Source organism: Oncorhynchus mykiss, chromosome 13 (assembly GCF_013265735.2).
Source record: "Oncorhynchus mykiss isolate Arlee chromosome 13, USDA_OmykA_1.1, whole genome shotgun sequence".
In the NCBI taxonomy this organism is placed as follows: Eukaryota; Metazoa; Chordata; class Actinopteri; order Salmoniformes; family Salmonidae; genus Oncorhynchus; species Oncorhynchus mykiss.
In genome coordinates, this window is record NC_048577.1 from 70573657 (window position 1) to 70592305 (window position 18649).

At 42.8% G+C, this 18649-nt stretch overlaps 2 protein-coding genes across 2 annotated transcripts; one reads left to right on the forward strand and one right to left on the reverse strand.

Annotated features, from left to right (window-relative positions):
- Positions 1-1877: 1877 nt before the first annotated feature.
- Positions 1878-4467, reverse strand: LOC110538801. The gene is made up of 5 exons (XM_021625778.2): positions 4301-4467; positions 3942-4108; positions 3548-3658; positions 3228-3380; positions 1878-3127 (listed from the first exon to the last, which is right to left on the reverse strand). Exons 1-5 carry the CDS (start codon positions 4416-4418, stop codon positions 2528-2530), a joined length of 1149 nt encoding a protein of 382 aa, XP_021481453.2. The 5' UTR covers positions 4419-4467; the 3' UTR covers positions 1878-2527.
- Positions 4468-5773: 1306 nt separating this feature from the next.
- On the forward strand, positions 5774-17711 carry LOC110538798. The gene is made up of 5 exons (XM_021625773.2): positions 5774-6042; positions 14213-14379; positions 16253-16363; positions 16593-16745; positions 16846-17711. The coding sequence occupies exons 1-5, from the start codon at positions 5925-5927 to the stop codon at positions 17476-17478; spliced, it is 1182 nt and encodes a 393-aa protein (XP_021481448.2). The 5' UTR covers positions 5774-5924; the 3' UTR covers positions 17479-17711.
- The last annotated feature ends 938 nt before the right edge of the window (positions 17712-18649 follow it).

Genomic DNA, 18649 nt, shown 5'->3' on the forward strand with positions numbered 1-18649 from the left:
GTTGTAATCACTTTCCTCATTTATTTCGGAATCCACCACTTTAAACATCATTTGCATGATGATGCGCGAGTGGAGAGTTTCATACAAGCACATTTTTCATCCCAATTCCCTCTCGCCGTTTACATATGATCCTTTATAAAAAAAAAAGTGACAAGAGAGCGAGAACGAAGGAGTTGAGCAAAATCCAATTGAGAGAAAGGCCAAACGTTTCTGTTACCTCGTTGATTTGGTTATTTATTAGCTATAATAAAACCAACGGTGGCCTGTTCTAAATGCAAAAGTGGTAATCGGATTTTATTCCAGCCTGGTCTCAAAGACTAGACGTAACATAGTACGTGGAAGTCCAGGACACTCAAATTAGTATGATACAGTGCAATCAGAAAGTATCCAGAACCCTTGACTTTACAACCTTATTCTAAAGTTGATAACTGTTTTTTTCTTCCCCCAACCCCATAACGACAGAAGAAAAACAGGTTTAGAAATGTTGGCTAAATGTATTAATAAAAAAAACGGAAATATCACATTTACATAAGTATTCAAACCCTTTACTCAGTACTTTGTTGAAGCACCATTGGCAGCGATCAGTCTTTTTGGGTATGATGCTACACCTGTATTTGGGCAGTTTCTCCCATTCATCTCTGCCATAAAGGCCTGATTGGTGGAGTGCTGCAGAGATGGTTGTCATTCCGGAAGGTTCTCTCATCTCCACAGAGGAACTCTAGAGCTCTGTCAGAGTGACCATCAGGTTCTTGATCGCCTCCCTGACCAAGGCCGTTCTCCCCCGATTGCTCAGTTTGGCCGGGCGGCCAGCTCTAGGAAGAGTCTTGATGGTTCCAAACTTCTCCATTTAAGAATGATGGAGGCCACTGTGTTCTTGGGAACCTTCATACGGAATGGGTGACGGACATCCCCAGATGAATATATTCCATACGAAACATATACTAAAATGGAGCATCTCGGTTTTACGTACAGAATAATACCAAATGCTCTGAGACCAGGTTGCTTATTCAAGGAAAGGGAATATTTAGTTGTAAAACAATGCACTCAACCAGATCAACCACTCAATCAGATTGCAAGCTAATCATGTTGGCCCTTACACAAGAGTTACTTATTTTAACCCAAAAAAGGTTTACTCCAATATCTACATGCCATTATAAAAACAAATTTGATACATCTTGATTTTAAATTTTTGTTTTCAAAAAAATCCACAAGTAAAACGTACACAGCTTCAAAGAAACGGTCATTAATGCATATTTAGAAATGGTCTGATTTAAGATTAAACGTCAACACTTAAGGTCAACCCTGTTACTTTATTTGGGCACTTCAAAAACAAATTGTATTTGTCACATGCGCCGAATATAACGGGTGTGTAGACTAAACCGTGAAATTCTGGCTTACAGCCCTTCACAACGATTCAAAGTAAAAAAATAAAATAAAAAAACATGGGGATTGTAACAAGAGGAATAGAATGCACAATAATAACGTAATATACCGGGATTACCAGATCAATGTGCAGCTATATACAGGGATTACCAGTACCAGATCAATGTGCAGCTATATACAGGGATTACCAGTACCAGATCAATGTGCAGCTATATACAGGGATTACCAGTACCAGATCAATGTGCAGCTATATACAGGGATTACCAGTACCAGATCAATGTGCAGCTATATACAGGGATTACCAGTACCAGATCAATGTGCAGCTATATACAGGGATTACCAGTACCAGATCAATGTGCAGCTATATACAGGGATTACCAGTACCAGATCAATGTGCAGCTATATACAGGGATTACCAGTACCAGATCAATGTGCAGCTATATACAGGGATTACCAGTACCAGATCAATGTGCGACTATATACAGGAAGTACCAGATCAAGGAGATAAATGTGCAACTATATACAGGAAGTACCAGATCAAGGAGATAAATGTGCAACTATATACAGGAAGTACCAGATCAAGGAGATAAATGTGCAGGGTAAAGTGACTAGGCATCAGGACAGACCATAATACAATAAAGTAGAGAGTAGCTGCAGATGAGTGGAACAGTGTGTTTATATGCCTCCTAAATGACTTACTATAGTCATGTATTTGTTTTACATCTTGAGATGAGAAAACATGTTTTTATGAAGTTGTTAATGTAACAGTATAACTTTAATCTAGCAAGCCATTTCACATCTGTTACATTAACAGAATATTAACATTAGTTGAAATAAAAAAGTTACACTACCCAAAATATACTCAATTGGTGGCAGAACCCACCCAGTCATCAGCCCTAGGCTAAATACCAACAATGTATCCACTCAGCCCTACTTAACCTAGGCTCAATGCCAACAAGGTATCCATGCAGCCCTACTAACCTAGGCTCAACGCCAACAAGGTATCCACTCAGCCCTACTAACCTAGGCTCAACGCCAACAAGGTATCCACTCAGCCCTACTAACCTAGGCTCAATGTCAACAAGGTATCCACTCAGCCCTACTAACCTAGGCTCAACGCCAACAAAGTATCCACTCAGCCTTACTACCCTAGGCTCAATGCCAACAAGGTATCCACACTCACTATGTCCTCTGTATGCTGTTCTAACCCATCTATGAAAGGGTGTGATGCACTCTTGGTTGGAATGAGGTCCATGTCCATCTCAGCTTTTCTCTTCCTTGGAGAAAAGGTCAGTGGAAGGTCTTTATCCTGTGGAACATGGGCCTTCATATCCAGCAGCACGCTTCTGAGCTGTGAAGACAGGTCAGTCACGTACTGTTCCTCTTGGAGATGATAAGTGAGTTCTGTGATCTCTTTAAGATATCCTGCACATTGCCTCCGTAACCGCAACAGCTTCCTAGAGGACCTCTTCTTTCGTCTTCCAGATGGACCTTCGTATGGACGGTCAATGTTGGAGTCTCCGGTGGCCCGCTTGGTCTTAAACATGACATTTCTTATGTCACTGTCAGTGGGGTAATAGCGCCTGCGAGTAGGTGGAGGGGGCTGCTCTCCATGGAAAAGCTCTTCCACCACAAAGGTGTTCAGATGACACTTCATTTCAGTCATCTTTCTCACACCAGACAGAGTCAGCTGCTCAATCTTCTCTCTCAGCCTGGCATCTACAGCTTCCCTAACATGAGCTGCCTGTTGGAGAAAGAATACATGGGTTTATCATAAAGGGGTCAGTGGGTAAGGGGGTAACTTAACCAACACTCTATTATAAGGGTTCTATAGTTATATTTACCTCGCCATCAACTGCATGTGAGCTGTGCTCAGAGAGGGAGGGGAACCTGACGCAGTAGACAACCTCTGCCTTCACGGAGCTGGGTGTTTCACTTAGTGCTGCCTTCAGAGTTTGGGAGGCCTCCTTTTTAGAGCGCACTGTACTTTCCTCAATCTAGACATGAAAAAGTGATATTTGTTACATATGTACTGGTACTATGTACGGTGTTAGGCTGATTCACAGGTTGTGTTTACATATCCAGCTCAATTCTGATACATTTTTTTTATTTTTTAGACAGACCAACAGAAGGCCTAGACCTTGATATAAGTTTTCATGTTTACCTTAAAATCAGGAAAGCGGATAACTTGGGCGATGTTTATTATAGCCTTGCAGTCCACCTTTTTGGTATTTTGTACCAGTTTCCGTCTCTTTACAAAGTAATGGTCTTCAAGCTACGGAAGATATAATAATAATATAATAATAATAATGACTTTTATAGCACTTTTCTAGACACCCAAAGCTCTTTACAGTGTACAGGGAAACTCACCACCCTAACCCCACCTACATACTCTTGCAATAAGTGCCATGGCCTCTTTAGTGACCACAGCGGTAGGACAACCCTTTAAAGTCCCATCTTATTGAGGAACATTCCACGGTTAGTCCTTCAACATTATTCTAATTAAATGTTATATAAAGTGTGTGGTGTAAAGGACAGTGATCCGTCTATGAACTTACTTCCTTCTTGTCTCTTTCAGCAGCATATTTCTCTTTGGCTTTTGTCTGTCTGTCTTTGCCCTGGTGGCATTCATACGTCTTTGTGCCAACAACTTGAAACGGAACACCGTTGAACGGGATACTTTTACTCTCCCAGCTGAGTTTTTTCCGTGCCAAAGGCTGTGCATCTGTTAAAAAGGTCAACAATATGATATATTACTATTAGAATGATAGGCTTGTAGGGAAACTAACAAAGTTGCTCTCTGGTCGAGCGCTTGGAATGGAATCTGTTATGCTAGCGAGCTAGCTTAGCTAGCATCATTTTAGATGAGAGTAGCAAAAGTTAGCTACTAGTTATAAAATAAAAAAAGACAACGTACCCTTTTGTCCAAAACTTTTGTCCTTTCCCAATATTACGAATTTCAGTGACGTTGCCAATTCTTGTTCCCGAATGTATTTAGTTATTTCGTCCTCAAACTTGAACTCGAGATATGCCATTTCGAAAATGCGGCGTTAGCGAATACGTTCTTCTTCGTGGAGATTGGGTTGGCGGATCGCATTCAACCTTTAGCTGCATACACTGCCACCTACTGTTCTTCTCCGATGATGTTTACCGCTACCAATAGACTGGAGTATAACTCCCTTATACCTTGCTAAAAAATATATATAAAAAATACAACAAATACCCTACAATTTCACACTACACTCACAAAATATTAATACATCATAATAAATATCATGCTCCACTACTGGGGTGGCACGGTAGCCTAGTGGTTAGAGCATTGAGCCAGTAACTGAAAGGTTGCTAGGTCAAACCCTCGAGCTGACAAGGTACAAATCTGTCATTCTGCCCCTGAACATGCAGTTAACCCACTGTTCCTTGGCTGTCATTGAAAATAAGAATTTGTTCTTAACTGACTTGCCTAGTTAAATAAATTAAAAAAATCACGAACACCGGGAATCTTCCCCTTCAGTTGGTCAGCTTTTACTGCTACCCCAGTAATCACTCCTTTCAATGGCACCCTTTTCTTGAGAGCAAAACAATTCACACCTCTTGTCCCCATTCGTTTAACGCGGAGCGCCTGCTCCCTCTGACCAGCAGAAACACGTACAATTACCACAAGACCACTTCTGGTTACCCTCACCGATTCCACAACTCCGTTTTCACCCACCCTGAAACCACAAATGGATCAGCCAAAAGGCAGGCGTCCACTTTTTCCAAAAACTTCACTCCTGCTGTCACAGGCTCATCTTTATCATGACTCTCGGTGCACGCCTCGGGCGCCGATAACTTCACCACACCGACCACCTCCTTTTCCCCCCCACCATTTTTAACTGACTTAAGTTCACCCTCTTCCTCCAGCTCTCTCTTAGACCTCCTCTGCCACTCTTTTCCCCTCCACTTCTCCTCCATTTCCAAGTCTCCTTATGATAATACTGCACTTCTCCTGACATACATCTTGTTCTTGCCTTGTCAAGGGACACCATTTAACCAGGCTGTCACAATCTCCGTACAATCAACACAAACCACTTGGCGCCACCTACTGTTCTGGAGTGTGAGGCCAAATGTTGTTATTGTTGTTCTTCTAACAATTGTTCTAGGGGCATGCTGCCACCTACTGTATTGGCTGTGTATCAGCCCATTATGTAGTTTGAATCAATTACAAATCTACACTGTATTTCTGATCAATTTGATGTTATTTTAATGGACAAAAAGACAAGGACATTTCTCTCTCATTAATATATAAATATATATATATATATATATAAATGTAACGCCACACAACTGCCTCAGTAATAATGTAATGCATACACAGCGTTAAATCGGAAATGAATGTACTTCTGGTGTTCCAAAACGGGGGAGGGGAAAACTGTTGGTGTGATCGAGGCGTCGTCCTGGGCCGCAAGCGTTCCCCGGAAGTATCGCGATGTTGCGTCTCTAGGTTTAGAAACTGTGCTAGTACACTGCTTAATATCTATGGTGAAAAACGCCATATTTTCGAAATGGCATACCTCGAGTTCAAGTTTGAGGACGAAATAACTAAATACATTCGGGAACAAGAATTGGAAACGTCACTGAAATTCATAACATTGAGAAAGGACAAAAGTTTTGGGCAAAAGGGTAAGTTGTCTTTAAAAACATAACGTTACATAGCTAACATTAGGTAGCTAGTAGCTTACTTTTGCTACTCATCTAAAAATGACCTAAAGCTGATGATACACTAGCCCAATAAATTAGACATTTTCATTAATTACTGTTGAAATAACTAAGTTACTTACGTGACGGCTAATGATACACTGGCCATTTCTGGGGGGGGGGGGCAATATTGCTATGCCATGTTGCTGGCAACGGAGTGGGGTTTGCCCGTCTCAGTCAGTCTTTCCATGTTCGGTGTCATCAGCTGAAGCACGGACGATGAACCAGGGATTCTTCCCAGCCGAACAGTTTGGAAAATCCTTGCATATATTATGACATTTAGGCTTTCTCGTTTGTTTTGGAAATAGTTTCCAAAACGAAGTTAGTTAATCTGTGCTGTTTACAGTATGAGCATAGTGGGCAAAGCCAAGCACAAACTCAATTCGACCTTGCACTCCTAAACGCAATTTTTTTAAAACTTCTGCAAAGCTTCAAGTCTATAAAACTTAGCGCACTGTGCTCGTAACATATTGTACTTTTGGGACATTAAAAATGTATTGAGATCAGATGTTTCATCGACGACAAAATTAGCAGAATGTCGGCCCAGTTTCCGCTACTTCCATCCGCTCCCGTGACTGGATTTCCTCTCACTACCATTCTAAAGGGACGCTTCAGCTTTATAGCCCCGAAGACGTGTCTGGTTCACCCTTTCGGTCTGTTGTTCGGGCACACAACATTTTTTTTCTAGAGGCAAGCCGAAGTCTAAGCCACTTCGTCGGTGATTGGTCAACAGTAAGGATTGTACAATAAAGGCTGCCTTCCAAACACACTCTCCCCTCAGCCCTCAAATTAAGTGGACACTTCGGATGACTTATCATGACGTCTGACGAGTTTACACTTGCAGGGCGAGGGAGGAAGGAATTCATTTTAAATGGACCATCCTTGCCCGGAAATTCGTCACTCGTACATCCCGCTGCAATTGTGTTTTCAGCCACTGGTAGCTTGTGGGCGTTTTATATGTGCTACAGTCAATTATGATAATGTCAAATCAAACTATTTGTCACATGCGCCGAATACAACAAGTGTAGACCTCACAGTGAAATGATTACTTACAAGCCCTTAACCAACAGTGTAGACCGTACCGTGAAATGCTTACTGACAAGCCCTTAACCAACAGTGTAGACCTCACAGTGAAATGCTTTACTGACAAGCCTTTAACCAACAGTGCAGTTCAAGAAGAGTTAAGAAATGATTTACCAAATAAACTAAAGTCAAAATTAACACAATAACATAACAATAATGAGGCTATATACAGGGGGTACCAGTACAGAGTCAGTGTGTGGGGGTAGAGGTTAGAGGTAATTTGTACATGTAGGTAGGGTTGAAGTGACTATGCATAGATAATAAACAGCGAGTAGCAGCAGTGTACAAAACAAATGGAGGGGGTCAATGTAATAGTCCAGTGGCCATTTGATGAATTGTTCACAGCAGTCTTTTATGGCTTGTGTTTTCCTCTGACACCGCCTATTATAGAGGCCCTGGATTGCAAGAAGCTTGGCCCCAGTGATGTACTGGGCCATACGCACTACCCTCTGTAGCGCCTTGTGGTCGGAGGCTGAGCAGTTACCAAGCGGTGATGCTACCGGTCAGGATGCTCTCGATGGTGCTGCTGTAGAACTTTTTGAGGATCTGGGGACCCATGAAAAATCGTTTCAGTCTCCTGAAGGGGAAAAGGTTTTGTCGTGCCCTCTTCACGACTGTCTTGGTGTGTTTGGCCTAGAGGTCGACCGATTATGATTTTTCAACGCCGATACTGATACCGATTTATTGGAGGACCAAAAAAAGCCGTTGCCGATTAATCTGACGATTTAAAATTTATTTTATTTGTAATAATGACAATTACAACAATACTGAATGAACACTTATTTTAACTTAATATAATACATCAATAAAAATCAATTTAGCCTCAAATAAATAATGAAACATGTTCAATTTGGTTTAAATAATGCAAAAACAAAGTGCTGGAGAAGTAAAAGTGCAGTATGTGCCATGTAAAAAAGCTAACGTTTCAGTTCCTGGCTCAGAACATGAGAACATATGAAAGTTGGTGGTTCCTTTTAACATGAGACTTCAATATTCCAAGGTAAGAGGTTTTAGGTTGTAGTTAATATAGTATTTATAGGACTATTTCTCTCTATACCATTTGTATTTCATATATCTTTTGACTATTGGATGTTCTTATAGGCACTATAGTATTTCCAGTGTAACAGTATAGCTTCCGTCCCTCTCCTCGCCCCTACCTGGGCTCGAACCAGGAACACATCGACAACAGTCACCCTCGAAGCAGCGTTACCCATCGCTCCACAAAAGCCGCGGCCCTTGCAGAGCAAGGGGAATAACTACTCCAAGTCTCAGAGCGAGTGACATTTGAAACGCTATTAGCGCACACCCAGCTAACTAGCTAGCCATTTCACATGGGTTACACCAGCCATTAGGCTGATAGGCTTGAAGTCATAAACAGCACTGTGCTTGCGAAGAACTGCTGGCAAAATGCACAAAAGTGCTGTTTGAATGAATGCTTACGAGCTTGCTGCTGCCTACCATCGCTCAGTCAGACTGCTTTTGGTCATTAATATGGTCTAATCCGGAAACTATCATTTCGAAAACAAAACGTTTATTATTTCAGTGAAATACGGAACCGTTCGGTATTTTATCTAACGGGTGGCATCCCTAAGTCTAAATATTCCTGTTACATTGCACAACCTTCAATGTTATGTCATAATTACGTAAAATTCTGGCAAATTAGTTCGCAATGAGCCAAGCGGCCCAAACTGTTGCATATACCCTGACTCTGCGTGCAATGAACGCAAGAGAAATGACACAATTTCACCTGGTTAATATTGCCTGCTAACCTGGATTTATTTCAGCTAAATATGCAGGTTTAAAAAATATATACTTGTGTATTGATTTTAAGAAAGGCATTGATGTTTATGGTTAGGTACAGTCGTCCAACGATTGTGCTTTTTTCCGCAAATGCGCTTTTGTTAAATCATCCCCCAGCGTTGCATCGATTATATGCAACGCAGGACACACTAGATAAACTAGTAATATCATCAACCATGTGTAGTTATAACTAGTGATTATGATTGATTATTTTTTTATAAGATAAGTTTAATGCTAGCTAGCAACTTACCTTGGCTTCTTCTGCATTCGCGTAACAGGCAGGCTCCTCGTGAAGTGCAATGAGAGGCAGGTGGTTAGAGCGTTGGACTAGTTAACTGAAAGGTTGCAAGATTGTATCCCCCGAGCTGACAAGGTGAAAATCTGTCATTCTGCCCCTGAACAAGGCAGTTAACCCACCGTTCCCAGGCCGTCATTGAAAATAAGAATGTGTTCTTAACTGACTTGCCTAGTTAAATAAAGTTATAAAAAATATTTAAAAACGGCAAAGTCGGAGCCCAAAAATACCGATTTCCGATTGTTATGAAAACTTGAAATCGGACCTAATTAATCGGCCACTCCGATTAATTGGTCAACCTCTAGTTTGGCCCATGATAGATCATTGGTGATGTGGACACCAAGGAACCTGATACTCTCGACCCGCTCCATTACAGCCCCGTTGATGTTACTGGGGGCTTGTTCGGCTAACCTTTTCCTGTATTCCACGATCAGCTCCTTGGTCTTGCTCACATTGTTGTCCTGGCACCACACTGCCAGTTCTCTGACCTCCCTATAGGTTGTCGCATCGTTGTCGGTGATCAGGCCTACCACTGTTGTGTCGTCAGCAAACTTAATGATGGTGTTGGAGTCGTGTTTGGCCATGCAGTCGTGGGTGAACAGGGAGTACAGGAGGGGCCCTAGTGTTGAGGATCAGCATGGCAGACATGTTGTTGCCTACCTTTACCACCTGGGGGCAGCCCGTCAGGAAGTCCAGGATCTAGTTGCAGAGGGAGGTGTTGTCCCAGGGTCCTTAGCTTAGTGATGAGCTTCGTGAGCACTATGGTGTTGAACGCTGAGCTGTAGTCAATGAACAGCATTCTCACATAGGTGTTCCTTTTGTCCAGGTGGGAAAGGGCAGTGTGGAGTGCGGTTGAGATTGCATCATCTGTGGATTTGTTGGAGCGGTATACACATTGGAGTGGGTCAAGGGTATCCAAGAGGATGCTGTTGATATGATAATCAGACTTTTTTTTGGCTACCGACGTGAGTGCTATGGGGCCGTAATCATTTAGACAGGTCATCTTCGCATCCTTGGGCACAGGGACTATGGTGGTCTTCTTGAAACATGTAGGTATTACAGACTGTCAGGGAGAGGTTGAAAATGTCAGTGAACACACTTGCCAGTTGGTTCGCGCATGCTTTGAGTACACGTCCTGGTAATCCATCTGGCCCCGCGGCTTTGTGAATGTTGACCTGTTTAAAGGTATTGCTCACATCGGCTACTGAGAGTGTTATCACACAGTCATCCAGAACAACTGGTGCTCTCGTGCATGCTTCAGTGTTGCTTGCCTCGAAGTGACATAAAAGGCATTTAGCTCGTCTTCAATCTTAATCCTGTATTGTTGATTTGCTTGTTTGATGGTTCGTCTGAGAGCATAGTGGGATTTCTTATAGGCGTCCGGATTAGTGTCCCGCTCCTTGAAAGCGGCAGCTCTAGCCTTTAGCTCGATGTGGATATTGCCTGTAATCCATGGCTTCTGGTTGGGTTATGTACGTACGGTTACTGTGGGGGCGACATCATCAATGCACTTATTGATGAAGCCGATGACTGAGGTGCTATACTCCTCAATGCCATTGGATGAATCCCAGAACGTTTTCCAGTCTGTGCTAGCAAAACAGTCCTGTAGCGTAGCATCCGCATCATCTGATCACTTCCATATTGAGCGAGTCACTGGCACTTCCTGCTTAAGTTTTTACCTGTAAGCAGGAATCAGGAGGATTGAATTATAGTCAGATTTGCCAAATGGAGGGCGGGGGAGAGCTTTGTATGCATCTCTGTGTGTGGAGTACAGGTGGTCTAGTTTTTTTTCCCCCTCTGGTTGCACATGTGACATGCTGGTAAAAATTTGGTCAAACTGATTTAAGTTGGCCTGCATTAAAGCCCCCGGCCACAAGGAGCACCACTCCAGGGTGAGCATTTTCTTGTTTGCTTATGGCCTTATAGAGTTGGTTGAGTGCGGTCTTAGTGCCAGCATCAGTCTGCGGTGGTAAATAGAGGGCTATGAATAATATAGATAGATAGTGTGGTCTACAGCTTATCATAAGGTACTCTACTTCAGGCGAGCAAGACCTCTTTAATATTAGACATCGCACACCAGCTGTTATTGACAAAAAGACACAACCCCACCCCTCGTCTTACGAGACGTAGCTTCTCTGTTCTGCCGGCGCATTGAAAATCCCTCCGGCTCTATATTATCCGTGTCGTCGTTCAGCCACTTGGTGAAACATAAGATATTACAGTTCTTAATGTCCGGTTGGTAGGATAATCGTAGGTCATCGATTTTATTTTACAATATGCATGTTAGCAAGCAGAATTGATGGCAGTGGGGAGTTTACTCGCTGGCCTATGGATTCTCAAAAGGCAGCCCAATCCGCGTCCTCTTTTCCTCTGTCTTTTCTTCACCAAATGACGGGGATTTGGGCCTGTTCCCGGGAGAGCAGTACATCTTTCTCGTTGGACTCGTTAAAGGAGAAATCTTCTTCCAGTTCGTGGTGAGTAATCCCAGTTCTGATGTCCAGAAGTTATTTTCGGTCATAAGAGACGGTAGCAGCAACATTATGTACAAAATAAGTACAAAAAAAAGAAGTTACAAACAGCTCAAAAAAATGAACAAAATGGCACTATTTTGCACAGTATTCTACAAGCGCACAGACCCAAGGGACAACGGACACATCGGTCTCTACATTGCAGATGAGCTGAAGGCAGTCATCAATGACCTTGGACCACAGAAGGCACCGGTGACAGACAATGCTGCGAACATGAAGGCGGCTTGGTCTAAAGTGGAAGAGTCCTTCCCTCACATCACACCCATTGGCTGTGCTGCTCATGCATTGAATCTGCTCCTCAAGGACATCATGGCACCGAAAACAATGAGAGCCAAGGAAATGATTTGGTATGTGAAGGGTCGTCAAGTTATAGCAGCAATCTACCTCACCAAGCAACGTGAGAAGAATAAGAGCACCACATTGAAGCTGCCCAGCAACACCCGTTGGGGTGGTGTTGACATCATGTTTGACGGTCTCCTGGAGGGGAAGGAGTCTCTCCAAGAAATGGCCATATCACAGTCTGCTGATATGGACAGCCCCATCAAGAGGATCCTCCTGGATGATGTATTATGGGAGAGAGTGGTAAGCCGCCCAAAACACCTGAAACCTAAAGCGGTAACCATAGGATGGCGTTGTCTCCCTCAATCCGTGCTGTCTGATGTTCAGACTCTGCTTGCAGATGTAAGAGAAGAAATCCGTACTGCCCTGCCCACTTCACTGTTGCTCCAAGCAGAGGCCTATGGTGTCATCACTACCGTGTCTCGCCACCTTGGCCTAGATGAGGGTAATGTTCTTGGCAGTCTAGCGAAGTACACTTCCAAGCAAAGGCTTTGGGATGGAGATGCAATATGGCAGTCGTGCCAACATATCTCATCAGCCACCTGGTGGAAGGGACTTTGTGGATGTGAGGCTCTTTCCCCTGTTGCCTCCATCATGCAACAAATCCCACCAACATCAGCCGCCTCAGAGCGCAGCTGGTCCTTGTTTGGGAACACATACACCAAAGCACACAACAGGTTGACCAATACAAGGGTTGAAAAATTGGTGGCCATCCGGACAAATTTGAGACTTTTTAAGCCTGACAACGAGCCATCCTCAACAAGGTTGGAAAGTGACAGTGACGATGAGGCCTCAGAGTCTGATGTTCAAGAGGTGGACATTGAGGAGGTCCAGGGAGAAGACATGGAGAGGAAGACAACCGAAGCTTTAGTTTCAAGACTCTCATTTTACAGATGTATGTTGAAAACGTTTTTGGGAGATGCGATGGATCATTCAATATTCCCTTTCTTTTGTTGTTCAGTGAAATAATCCCATGTGAAGAGTCAACTCATTTAAATTAAAGTTCAATTTGTAACTAAATTGTTTTTTATATTCCTATTAGAAGGATTTAATAATTTGCAATTATGTCTATTTATGATAAAGTAAAAGGTTTATGTTTCTGTCTCCATATGATATGGTAAAGATATCCAATGCAAAACACATCTACATTTAAACGGTATTAATATGAATTTGCATATAATCCCCACGGAAAGTTTCCACTCCTGAATACTCTCCTGAATACTCTCCTGAATACTCTCCTGAATACTCTCCTGAATACTCCCCTGAATACTCTCCTGAATACTCTCCTGAATACTCCCCTGAATACTCCCCTGAATACTCCCCTGAATACTCTCCTGAATACTCTCCTGAATACTCTCCTGAATACTCCCCTAAATACTCCCCTGAATATTCCCCTAAATACTTCCATGCACAAAGAGGTCCATACAGAAATGGTTTGTCGAGATCTGTGTGGAAGAACTTCACTGGCCTGCACGGAGCCCTGACCTCAACCCCATCGAACATCTTTGGGATGTATTGGAAGGCCGACTGCGAGCCAGGCCTAATCGCCCAACATCAGCGCCCGACCTCACTAATGCTCTTAGTGTCTGAATGGAAGAAAGTCCCCTCAGTAATGTTCCAACATCTAGTGGAAAGCCTTCCCGGAAGAGTGGAGGCTGTTATAGCAGGAAAAGTTGGGACCAAGTCCATATTAATACCCATTATTTTTGGAATGAGATGTTCGACAAGCAGGTGTCCACATTTTTTTTTTAATCATGTAGTGTATCAGGTCCTTTGACCTTAAAGAGTAATGGTAGACTCACCTACAGAGTAATGGTAGACTCACCTACACTCCATAAGAGTACATTGGTTGCAGCAACCAATGCTGCCATGGCAACGACGCTCAACTTCATTGCCTCAAACTTGCTATTGCATCATCAGCATAAAGGGATCCATTTTGAAGAACAGATGAGTTATTTGACAGAGAGCAACTTTGTTAGTTTCCCCCCCCCCCCCCACACAAGCCTATCATTCTAATAGTAATATATCATATTGTTGACCTTTTTAACAGATGCACAGCCTTTGGCACGGAAAAAACTCAGCTGGGAGAGTAAAAGTATCCCGTTCAACGGTGTTCCGTTTCAAGTTGTTGGCACAAAGACGTATGAATGCCACCAGGGCAAAGACAGACAGACAAAAGCCAAAGAGAGATATGCTGCTGAAAGAGACAAAAAGGAAGTAAGTTCATAGACGGATCACTGTCCTTTACACCACACACTTTATATAACATTTAATTAGAATAATGTTGAAGGACTAACCGTGGAATGTTCCTCAATAAGATGGGACTTTAAAGGGTTGTCCTAACGCTGTGGTCACTAAAGAGGCCATGGCACTTATTGCAAGAGTATGTAGGTGGGGTTAGGGTGGTGAGTTTCCCTGTACACTGTGAAGAGCTTTGGGTGTCTAGAAAAGTGCTAGTCGAAAGTTTGGACACACCTACTCATTCCAGGGTTTTTCTTTATTTTTACTATTTTATACATTGTAGAATAATAGTGAAGACATAAACTATGAAATAACACACATGGAATCATATAGTAACCAAAAAAGTGTTAAATCAAAATATATGTTATATTTGAGATACTTCAAAGTTGCCACCCTTTGCCTTGATGACAGCTTTGCACACTCTTGGCATTCTCTCAACCAGCTTCATGAGGTAGTCACCTGGAACCTGGAAATGTCAATTCACAGATGTGCCTTGTTAAAAGTTCATTGGTGGAATTTCTTTCCTTCTTTATGTGTTTGAGCCAATCAGTTGTGTTGTAACAAGGTAGGGGTGGTATACAGAAGATGGCCCTATTTGGTAAAAGACCAAGTCCGTATTATGGCAAGAACAGCTCAAATAAGCAAAGAGAAACGACAGTCCATCTTTACTTTAAGACATGAAGGTCAGTCAATTCAGAAAATTTCAAGAACTTTTGAGTTTCTTCAAGTGCAGTTGCAAAAACCATCAAGCGCTATGATGAAACTGTCTCTTGAGGACCACCACAGGAAAGGAAGACCCAGAGTTACCTCTGCTGCAGAGGAAAAGTTCATTAGAGTTTCCAGCCTCAGAAATTGCAGCCCAAATTATTGCATAACAGACTTCAAGTAACAGACACATCTCAACATCAACTGCTCAGAGGAGACTGCGTGGATCAGGCCTTCATGGTCGAATTGCTGCAAAGAAACCACTACTAAAGGACACCAACAAGAAGAAGAGACTTGCTTGGGCCAATAAACACGAGCAATGGACATTAGACCGGTGGAAATCTGTCCTTTGGTCTGAGTCCAAATTGGAGATTTTTGGTTCCAACCGCCGTGTCTTCGTGAGACGCAGAGTAGGTGAACAGATGATCTCTGCATGTGTGGTTCCCACCGTGAAGCATGGAGGAGGAGGTGTGATGGTGTGGGGGTGCTTTGCTGGTGACACTGTCAGTGATTTTATTTAGAATTCAAGGCACACCTAACCAGCATGGCTACCACAGCATTCTGCAGCGATACGCCATCCCATCTGGTTTGCGCTTAGTGAGACTCATTTGTTTTTCAACAGGACAATGACCAAACGCACCTCTAGCCTGTGTAAGGGCTATTTGACCAAGAAGGAAAGTGATGGAGTGCTGCAGCAGATGACCTGGCCTCCACAATCACCCAACCTCAACCCAATTCAAATAGTTTGTGATGAGTTGGATCACAGAGTGAAGGAAAAGCAGCCAACAAGTGCTCAGCATATGTGGGAACTCAAGACTGTTGGAAAAGCATTCCAGGTGAAGCTGGTTGAGAGAGTGCCAAGCGTGTACAAAAACTGTCAAGGCAAAGGGTGGCTACTTTAAAGAATCAAAAATATATTTGGAATTGTTTAACACTTTTTTTTTGGTGACTACATGATTCCATACGTGTTATATCTATATATATATAGGTTTGATGTCGTCACTATTATTCTACAATGTAGAAAGTAGTACAAATTGAATGAGTAGCTGTGTCCAAACTTTTAACTGGTACTGTAAGTACATTTATTTTATTATTATTAAATGTTTTGCTATAAAAATAAAATGTATTATTATATCTTCCGTAGCTTGAAGACCATACCTTTCTACAGAAACGGAAACTGGTACAAAATACCAAAAAGGTGGACTGCAAGGCTATAATAAACATCGCCCAAGTTATCCGCTTTCCTGATTTTAAGGTAAATATGAAAAGGTTTTAAGGTCTACGCCTACAGTTGGTCAAAGTCTAAGGCCGTGTTTACACAGCCAGCCCATTTCCAATTATGGGCAAAAGAGCTGATCTGATTGGTCAAAAGATCAATTGGTGGGGGAAAAAAAGATCAGAATTGGACTGTCTGTGTGAATCAGCCTAACACCGTACATAGTACCAGTACATATGTAACAAATACCACTTGTTTTTATGTCTAGATTGAGGAAAGTACAGTGTGCTCTAAAAAGGAGGCCTCCCAAACTCTGAAGGCAGCACTAAGTGAAACACCCAGCTCCGTGAAGGCAGAGGTTGTCTACTGCGTCAGGTTCCCCTCCCTCTCTGAACACAGCTCACATGCAGTTGATGGCGAGGTAAATATAACTATAGAACCCTTATAATAGAGTGTTGGTTAAGTTACCCCCTTACCCACTGACCCCTTTATGATAAACCCATGTGTTCTTTCTCCAACAGGCAGCTCATGTTAGGGAAGCTGTGGATGCCAGGCTGAGAGAGAAGATTGAGCAGCTGACTCTGTCTGGTGTGAGAAAGATGACTGAAATGAAGTGTCATCTGAACACCTTTGTGGTGGAAGAGCTTTTCCATGGAGAGCAGCCCCCTCCACCTACTCGCAGGCGCTATTACCCCACTGACAGTGACATAAGAAATGTCATGTTTAAGACCAAGCGGGCCACTGGAGACTCCAACATTGACCGTCCATACGAAGGTCCATCTGGAAGAGGAAAGAATAGGTCCTCTAGGAAGCTGTTGCGGTTACGGAGGCAATGTGCAGGATATCTTAAAGAGATCACAGAACTCACTTATCATCTCCAAGAGGAACAGTACGTGACTGACCTGTCTTCACAGCTCAGAAGCGTGCTGCTGGATATGAAGGCCCATGTTCCACAGGATAAAGACCTTCCACTGACCTTTTCTCCAAGGAAGAGAAAAGCTGAGATGGACATGGACCTCATTCCAACCAAGAGTGCATCACACCCTTTCATAGATGGGTTAGAACAGCATACAGAGGACATAGTGAGTGTGGATACCTTGTTGGCATTGAGCCTCGGGCTGAGGACCGAGTGTGTGGGTCCTTCCACAAATTGAGTATATTTTGGGTAGTGTAACTTTTATTTCAACTAATATTAGCATTCTGTCAACACAACTTGATAAGGGGGGGGGTCAAGAGGGAAGAGCATTCTTAGTTTTGAATGTTATTCTGGAGGCAGCGCTGCGGAGTGCTCACTAGCTGGCACATTCATAAAATCAGATTTTAAACCTAATTGTTAACCACACTGCTAACCCTCATTTCTAACCTTAAATTTGCTTTTTGATCTTAATTTGTGTTTGAATGATTTCTGACGACATTGGTTCGGAAAGTTTTCAGACACCTTCCCCCTTTTATCCACATTTTGTTACGTTACAACCTAATTCTAAAATGGATTAATTTGTTATTTTCCTCATTAATCTACACACAATACCCCATGACGACATCACAATACCCCATGACGACATCACAATACCCCATGACGACATCAGAATACCCCATGACGACATCACAATACCCCATGACGACGTCACAATACCCCATGACGACGTCACAATACCCCATGACGACGTCACAATACCCCATGACGACATCACAATACCCCATGACGACATCACAATACCCCATGACGACGTCACAATACCCCATGACGACGTCACAATACCCCATGACGACGTCACAATACCCCATGACGACATCACAATACCCCATGACGACATCACAATACCCCATGACGACTAAGCAAAAACAGGTCTAGAAATGTTAGCAATTATTTTAATTTTGTTAATAAAAATGAAATATTACATTTACATAAGTATTCAGACCCTTTACTCAGTACTTTGTTGAAGCACCTTTGGCAGCGATTACAGCAGACTTCTTGGGTATGACGTTACAAGCTTGGCACACCTGTATTTTGGCAGTTTCTCCCATTCTGCTCTGCAGATCCTGTCAAGCTCTGTCAGGTTGGATGGGGAGCGTCGCTGCACAGCTATTTTCAGGTCTCTCCAGAGATGTTCGATCGGATTCAAGTCCGGGCTCTGGCTGGACCACTCAAGAACATTCAGAGACTTGTCCCGAAGCCACTCCTATGTTGTCTTGGCTGTGTGCTTCGGGTCGTTCTCCTGTTGGAAGGTGAAACTTCGCTCCAGTCTGAGGTCCTGAGCGCTCTAGAGCAGGTTTTCATAAAGGATCAAATCAAATGTATTTATATAGCCCTTCGTACATCAGCTG